A 9,147-nucleotide genomic window follows, 5' to 3' on the forward strand; every position below is an offset into this window, starting at 1 on the left:
CAAAACATGCGTAGTCTATTTGGATGATATCCTCATATTCAGCACTTCTCTGCAGGAACACTTAAGAGCAATAACCAATATTTTCAAAGTCTTAGAAAGTCACAAACTAAAAGTGCAGATTGATAAATGCGCTTTTATAAAAAAAGAAACCGCCTTTTTAGGACACGTTATTACAAAAGATGGCTTAAAGCCAAACCCTGACAAAGTTGATGTCATACAAAAAGTAGAATTACCACGGACAGAGAAACAACTAAAAAGTTTTCTCGGATTAACGGGGTACTATAGGAAATTTATTCGGGACTACGCAAAAGTGGCCCAACCACTTACCAAATTTCTTAAAAAAGGTACCAAGGTCAATCCACTCATTAGTTCCCATCCTATTTTACGCTTTCCAAACTTTAATAAACAATTTCATTTAACCACCGATGCATCAAATTACGCAATAGGTGCCGTCTTGTCGCAAGAGGGACACCCTATTTGCTATGCATCAAGGACGCTGAATTCACATGAACGAAACTATTCAGCGACCGACAAAGAATTTCTAGCCATAATATGGTCTGTAAATTATTATACTTCAGACCATACCTTTATGGTAACAAATTCAAAATTTTTACCGACTATTAACCTATCAAATATTTACATGCTAAATATAAACGCAAAGATTTATCACCACGTCATCAACGTTGGCTCTTAAAACTTGGGGAATATCAATTTGAAATTGAATATTTAAAAGGAAAAGAAAACAAGGTTGCTGATTTTCTAAGTAGAATCGACCTTATGAAAGAAACTAATGAGAATTCAAGTGAATTACCTGATAAAACCAATTCGTATTCTGATTTTGGAATTTTGTTTAATATCGAAGGAGATAATGACGCTACAATGGCCACAGTTCACTCGGCAGAAGAGGAATTGTTGGACCATATTCCGATCAAGGAAGAAATCATCAATAAATACAAAACGCAAATCATTTTAACGAATAACAAAGTAAAAGAAATGGAGGTAATACACAAGAAAAGAATAATATATATTGCTGAGTACGACTTCGAAATGTTAGAAGATATTCTCAAACGATATATCAGAAAAGGACAGCTTGACATTTACCCGATAACGGAACAGTCAGGGTTCGCCGATATTAAATTAAATCAGGCTGATATTGTTAGCAAAACCAGCTTAATAGCTCATATTATAAATAATAATAATAATAATCGTTGGCACAACAATCCATATTGGATCAGGGCCTTGAAGTGTGTTAGAGCACTTCATTCAAGACCGTAACGGTACACTACAGAACACTGTAGGAGGCAATGTGGTCAGCATTACGCTCGCCCGAGATTATTACCCTGATTTGACTCAGGTACTCATTCACAGCTGAGTCGACTGGTGTCCGACGTCAAATCACGATACAAATCCCACTGCCGCCAGCGAGATTTGAGCCGCGACCTTCCGTACGACAGCCTTGTGCTCTAACCACTCAGCTATCCGGACCATATTATAAATACTCAAGAAATTCTAGATTTGATTAACAACTTTTCGAAAAATATAGCTCATTTAGATGAAGAGCATAAGAACTTTCTTCAAAATGAGTTATCTCATCTAAATAATAAAGTCAAAACTATGATCCCTAATGAAAAACGAAAAAGGAGAGGTTTAATAAACTTTGTAGGTAGTACACAAAAATGGCTTTTTGGTACGATGGACGACCAAGACAGACAGGACTTGGAAAACCATTTGAAGACAATTGACACTAATAACCACAATGTAATTTCAAATCTAAATCAACAGATAACTATAAATAATCATTTTAATGAAACTTTCAAACAACTTAAAACGATTGTTGAAAAAGACAGAAAAATATTTTTGGGAGAAATAAATAGTTTAAATAAAAATGTTGCAAGTAATAGTTTATATTATGATCAGTTTTTCAAAATTCAATTACTAAAAAACAAAATAGATCATATACTAGATAACATAGCCTCCGCAAAATATGGTATTATGCACCCTAACATCCTAACTGATGAAGAAATACAAACCTACAAAGTAGATTTAACCAAAATCGAAAATTTAAAATTGGGAATTATATAATTCGAAAAGAATTTACTGATTTTTGTTATTGAAGTACCTACAGAATATATTACAGTTGATTTGAGAATAATTTTACCCTTGCCAAATAAATTCAAGAAAGAAATAGACTCACCCAGAGAAATCGTATTTAAATACAATGAACAAATATACAAATATGAAAAATCAAAATTTTTGAACGAATTGAGTCTGAGTAAACATTGTATTTACAAACAAGATTGTAAATTAACAACCAATGAACTTACTGAAATTATCTAGATCGATGAAGAAACAATTGTAATAAAAAATGCAAATGATATACTTATTAATCAGACCTGTGACAATCGAAAACTAACATTGAGAGAAAATGATCTCATTCATTTCAATAATTGTTCAATTAAAATTCTAGATCATCAATTTTCAAACCGAAAACAGAAATTCCAACAACGTTTCTATTATCCTGTAAACGAAAATTCTTATAATTTTTCAAACAAAATCACTTTTGATGAAATAATATTAGATAATTTTAATAATATTGAAAAAATTCAAGAATTAGAATTTCACAAAACAGTGTCATATGGATTGAACACAATTTTCATCATATTTATCGTACTTTTGACCTTTGGAATAATTGTATACATAAAAACAGAAAAAAATTATAATATTAAAATAGGTCAACGAATTCAGGAGAATTCTAATCTAGAGGAGAGGGAAGTTACATATACCAACAACACGAATAAACACGCGAAAATACTTCAAGATGTAAAACTATACCTAGACCAAACAAAGGGTCAACATTAACATTCCAAAGTGCAGACATTGCGTCAGCATCTTTTTCATTTGTTTCCGGTAAATCACTTAATCAGCAAAATTGCAGTTTCCATAAATGTGGTGTACATGTAGCTTCCCGCGCCCAGTTGTTCTATATTCGCCACCGACGCGGTAACGCTGCCCGTTAAAGTATTAATCTGTAAAGTTGAATTATAAGTTCTGTTGTGTGTAATAAAGTTCGATTTGAAAGTGATCCTTTTGTGTTTATTTTTTTTAATACTCCCCTCCGCTCAACACCAAAACTTGCGCGTGCCGAGTTTCATGGAAATCCAACTATTAGCGTCAAAGTTATAGCAGTTCAAACTTGGCAATTTCGTGCGAATTAACAGCATCCTAAGCCATACAAATAAGATGCTGCGTCATAATTGACGAGAATAATTGGCATTCGAGTGAAATACTACAATTCCATTCACGAAGAATCTACTTCCCCCCAGCCCTTTTTAAGGTGAAACTGACTGAGTGAGGGCTCAAAATATCACCCCCATAAAGTGTAACAGGTCTCGTTCTCAGAACCCATCCAATCGGAAAAACTGGAAAAAATCACAGTAGTGCATCTCTACAAAATCTAAGCCTCAAAATACATCCGGTTCCGATATCTGCACAAATAAAGTTAATAACAGTATGTTTATCAATTTTAGAAATTTACCCGGGAACCCCGCTTATGTCCATCTCAGAAGTCATGGGTGCAAGGGATAAGATAATGCACAATTTGGTCAAGTTTGAAGAAAATCCAACTATTATTAATAAAGGGGTGAAACTTTGCTATTTTTTATGAATTTCGTGCATTTTACATCATCACATATCAATTCGTCAATATCATAATGAAGTGAGTTCATACGAATGGGCTCGGAAAGAATTATTTTGTTTCAGTTTTTTAGTCATTTGTATATGAATATCAATTACTCCAAACAGACATGTCTGTATGTAGGTATATAGTATATGCGTGCTAATGAAGTTTGCGGGTAGTGCCCAATTCAGATAGACATATTTGTACATTAAACCAGCCGTATTTAATATACGTACTATTTATGTACATTCTAGCTGACCCGGCGAACTCTATTCCGCCTTAGAGGCAATAAATAAGCAGACTTTGGATTTTATTCCATTCAATTTTTTATTAGCAAAAATATAAATATAATGATTTTCTAGATTCAGACCACAAACTTTCAAGGATTGTCTTTGTGATTTGTTAATGGTCATGGCGAATGCAAGACGGATCGGAAATTGAAGTCTTTTAAACTCAAACGGCATATCGGTTGGGATCATCGGGATCCTCGGAATGAGAACTTCCTCACCTTCAAATTTTCCTTTGAGTATCGTCGCGTAAATCACATTATTCAATTTACTTACCACCAAACGCATACCGTTGCAAAGTTTTGGTGGCTTTATGTTTCGAAGCATAATTCCTATGGAGCCAACCTTGAGGCGTAAATTGTGCGGTGGTAAGCCAGGCATATCCAAGGAGTTTAAAAATTCAGTTGGATAGTTGGTAGCTTCATCTTCGTTTGTTAGACAGTCAATTGATTTGAATAAATGCATTGTTCCAATGATGTCATTCTGAATTATGTAGTTTAGGTCATCTACATCTTTATTCTTAGCCGCTAAAATTGCTCACTCAATCATTCATTATTTTTGTAGTTAGTAATTATGTTTGGGAATACTTTATTGATAAGTTCGTGTTTGGATGAGACAAAGTTACACAAATTCTGAGGAAAAGAAATGAATCCGCTTGATTCGGCGACCGGTCCTCGACCATTACCGATAGTAAGCAATTGCTCAGAGAAATCTTCCGCAGATGGATCATTAAACAATGCAACTCTCATGTTTGTTGTTAGCTGAAGTTTCTTCACATAGCGCCATAGATTCGATGATTTGAGGCAAGCGTTTATTTCGTCGGCAGCCGTTGATCTTGGAATTACTGGCAGTGTTTTACGGAAATCGCCAGACAGTAAAATCATTGCGCCTCCAAAACATCTCGAGTCATTGCGTAGATCTTTCAATGTTTGGTTAAGTGCTTCTAATGCACGTTTATGCGCCATTGTGCATTCGTCCTATATTATGATTTTCGATGCTGATAAAACTTCGGTCATTCCGGGGTTTTTTGAAATATTACATGGTTCTTCAATAGTTTGAAGATTTAACGGCAATTTTAATGCTGATTGAGGCGTACGGCATCCTTCCAACAATGTAGCTGCTATTCCAGAAGAAGCAACTGCAAGCGCAATGTTGGATTTCGCACGAACAGTGGCTAAAATTAATGACTTCAGGAATGTCATACCAGTTCCAATAGGGGCATCCAGGAAATATAAGCCACCATTTCCATCATCAGTTGCCTTCATTAATGTATCATAAACTTCCCCCCAGCCCTTTTTAAGGTGAAACTGACTGAGTGAGGGCTCAAAATATCACCCCCATAAAGTGTAACAGGTCTCGTTCTCAGAACCCATCCAATCGGAAAAACTGGAAAAAATCACAGTAGTGCATCTCTACAAAATCTAAGCCTCAAAATACATCCGGTTCCGATATCTGCACAAATAAAGTTAATAACAGTATGTTTATCAATTTTAGAAATTTACCCGGGAACCCCGCTTATGTCCATCTCAGAAGTCATGGGTGCAAGGGATAAGATAATGCACAATTTGGTCAAGTTTGAAGAAAATCCAACTATTATTAATAAAGGGGTGAAACTTTGCTATTTTTTATGAATTTCGTGCATTTTACATCATCACATATCAATTCGTCAATATCATAATGAAGTGAGTTCATACGAATGGGCTCGGAAAGAATTATTTTGTTTCAGTTTTTTAGTCATTTGTATATGAATATCAATTACTCCAAACAGACATGTCTGTATGTAGGTATATAGTATATGCGTGCTAATGAAGTTTGCGGGTAGTGCCCAATTCAGATAGACATATTTGTACATTAAACCAGCCGTATTTAATATACGTACTATTTATGTACATTCTAGCTGACCCGGCGAACTCTATTCCGCCTTAGAGGCAATAAATAAGCAGACTTTGGATTTTATTCCATTCAATTTTTTATTAGCAAAAATATAAATATAATGATTTTCTAGATTCAGACCACAAACTTTCAAGGATTGTCTTTGTGATTTGTTAATGGTCATGGCGAATGCAAGACGGATCGGAAATTGAAGTCTTTTAAACTCAAACGGCATATCGGTTGGGATCATCGGGATCCTCGGAATGAGAACTTCCTCACCTTCAAATTTTCCTTTGAGTATCGTCGCGTAAATCACATTATTCAATTTACTTACCACCAAACGCATACCGTTGCAAAGTTTTGGTGGCTTTATGTTTCGAAGCATAATTCCTATGGAGCCAACCTTGAGGCGTAAATTGTGCGGTGGTAAGCCAGGCATATCCAAGGAGTTTAAAAATTCAGTTGGATAGTTGGTAGCTTCATCTTCGTTTGTTAGACAGCCAATTGATTTGAATAAATGCATTGTTCCAATGATGTCATTCTGAATTATGTAGTTTAGGTCATCTACATCTTTATTCTTAGCCGCTAAAATTGCTCACTCAATCATTCATTATTTTTGTAGTTAGTAATTATGTTTGGGAATACTTTATTGATAAGTTCGTGTTTGGATGAGACAAAGTTACACAAATTCTGAGGAAAAGAAATGAATCCGCTTGATTCGGCGACCGGTCCTCGACCATTACCGATAGTAAGCAATTGCTCAGAGAAATCTTCCGCAGATGGATCATTAAACAATGCAACTCTCATGTTTGTTGTTAGCTGAAGTTTCTTCACATAGCGCCATAGATTCGATGATTTGAGGCAAGCGTTTATTTCGTCGGCAGCCGTTGATCTTGGAATTACTGGCAGTGTTTTACGGAAATCGCCAGACAGTAAAATCATTGCGCCTCCAAAACATCTCGAGTCATTGCGTAGATCTTTCAATGTTTGGTTAAGTGCTTCTAATGCACGTTTATGCGCCATTGTGCATTCGTCCTATATTATGATTTTCGATGCTGATAAAACTTCGGTCATTCCGGGGTTTTTTGAAATATTACATGGTTCTTCAATAGTTTGAAGATTTAACGGCAATTTTAATGCTGATTGAGGCGTACGGCATCCTTCCAACAATGTAGCTGCTATTCCAGAAGAAGCAACTGCAAGCGCAATGTTGGATTTCGCACGAACAGTGGCTAAAATTAATGACTTCAGGAATGTCATACCAGTTCCAATAGGGGCATCCAGGAAATATAAGCCACCATTTCCATCATCAGTTGCCTTCATTAATGTATCATAAACTTTCTTTTATTGGGGATTCAACAGTGGTACATTCGTTTGAACTACTCAATCTAAAATGTCAAGTGATGACGATGGTCAAAGGGTAGTATAGGTCCCAGGGCGAAACGTGGATTGGTACCCACGATGGAGCATAAAACCTGGGAAATGCCTGCTGAACCAACACCAATAGCTCTACTACCAAACCCTATCTCCACCGCCACGTGGTGACCGCTGGGAACCCTTTCTTAAGGAAAAGCTGCAGACGGAGAAGGATGAAGGCGAGTCTCCCGCGCCTAAAAACGGGACAAATTGTACCAACTGGTCCTCCAGGTTGGGGGTTGGGTAGGGCTGACAACCCTACACGGAAAACAACTTGTTACGAAGCCACAACAGGAGCCTCGGACTGGACGGATTTTAAAACGACGGACCCGGCAACGACAACGGAATAACGATTTGCGCATTTTCTCATGGAACGTGCGCTCCCTGTACAGAGATGAAGCTGATGAGCAGCTAGCCGATACCCTGCCCCAATATAGGGCTGATATAACAGCGTTGCAAGAGATGCGATGGACAGGGACCGGTTTCCTGGAGAAGAGCCACTACACCATATATTATAGCGGTCATCCAGTAAACCATGTGCTCGGAGTAGGTTCCTTAGTCAGCCAAAAAATGAAACCTACTGTTCTCGGCTTTGAAAACATAAGCGAACGGCTGTGCACTCTGCGCTTCCGAGGCAAATTTAGAAATATAAGCCTCATAAACGTTCACGCCCCTACAGAGGAGACTGCAGAGTCGGAGAAGGATACCTTCTACGAGGCAGTAGAACGAATCCTCGAAGCCTGTCCCAGATATGATATCAAAATCATACTTGGGGATTTTAACAACCAAGTAGGGAAGGAGCCCGTATTCAGGCGATACGATGGCTCCCATAGCTTACACGAAAAAACAAATGATAACGGACTGCGGATTATTCGATTAGCAGGGTCACACGAAATGGTTGTTGGAAGTACCTGGTTTGCGCGGAAAGCGGTCCACAAACATACGTGGGCCTCTCCAGACGGGACCACTTTCAATCAAATTGACCACGTGTTGATTGAACGCCGCCACTTCTCAACATTGATGAATGTCAAAGATACCGGGGTGGGGGGGTTAATATAGACTCGGATCACTATCTCGTTGGCGTGGTGCTCCGAGGTCGAATAACAACACCACCCAGAATCGCCTCTGAAAATCAGCAGAGAGTTAACACTGAATCCATCCACAACGTAGCCCTCCGCGACGCCTATAAGAGGGAAATGGATGCCGCAATAACCGCAGTCAACAGAGGACCTGGAGATGAAGCATCAACAAATGATCTTCACAATCACCTGAAGAACGTTATCATGGATACGGCCACAAATATACTTGGCCCCAGCCGCAAAAGGAGTCGGAACGGCTGGTTTGACGATAAATATAAGCTAGCAACGGAACGGAAGAATGCCGCATACCGAGTAATGTTGCATTCTCAAAGAACGCGGGCACGCGCAGAGACTTATCACGAACTCTGTCGAGAGGAGAAGCGACTTCACAGACGGAAAAAGGAAGCCAGGGAGAACCAACAAATTTGTGAACTAGAAAAGTACAGGGAGCAACCTGACCAGGCGCGGAAGTTTTACCAACAAGTCAGCAGGATGAAACCTTATGCACCTCGATGCTTATCCTGCCGAGACAAAGAGGGAAATCTGATTTCCGACAGAATGGGCATATTAGAGCGATGGGTTGAGTACTTTGATGAGCTACTGAACAACCAGAACATCGGCGAGTTGGAAGTCCCGCCAACTGAAGACGACGGACAAATACTGCCACCACCAAGTTCAGGAGAAACAGTCCGTGCAATTCATCGGCTAAAAAATCATAAGTCGCCAGGAGCCGATGGAATTACAGCCGAATTGGTTAAATATGGAGGCGACCAGTTTCACCAAGTGGTTCATCAACTTGTGCTCAAGGTATGGGACA

The 9,147-nt window shown here is 38.2% G+C and overlaps 1 protein-coding gene across 1 annotated transcript; it reads right to left on the minus strand.

The window, feature by feature from the left end:
• Window positions 1-5,875: 5,875 nt before the first annotated feature.
• LOC119648475 lies at window positions 5,876-6,858 on the minus strand. The gene is made up of 2 exons (XM_038050238.1): window positions 6,579-6,858; window positions 5,876-6,420 (listed from the first exon to the last, which is right to left on the minus strand). Exons 1-2 carry the CDS (start codon window positions 6,856-6,858, stop codon window positions 5,876-5,878), a joined length of 825 nt encoding a protein of 274 aa, XP_037906166.1.
• Window positions 6,859-9,147: the final 2,289 nt, after the last annotated feature.

The sequence above is a fragment of the Hermetia illucens genome, chromosome 2 (assembly GCF_905115235.1).
Source record: "Hermetia illucens chromosome 2, iHerIll2.2.curated.20191125, whole genome shotgun sequence".
Taxonomy (NCBI): domain Eukaryota; kingdom Metazoa; phylum Arthropoda; class Insecta; order Diptera; family Stratiomyidae; genus Hermetia; species Hermetia illucens.

Coding starts and splice junctions, on each gene's coding strand:
- LOC119648475 (XM_038050238.1), bottom strand. CDS start 6,858: ATGGCGCATAAACGTGCATTAGAAGCACTTAACCAAACATTGAAAGAT. Junction 6,421..6,578: donor TGAGCAATTGCTTACTATCG/GTAATGGTCGAG, acceptor GAGCAATTTTAG/CGGCTAAGAATAAAGATGTA.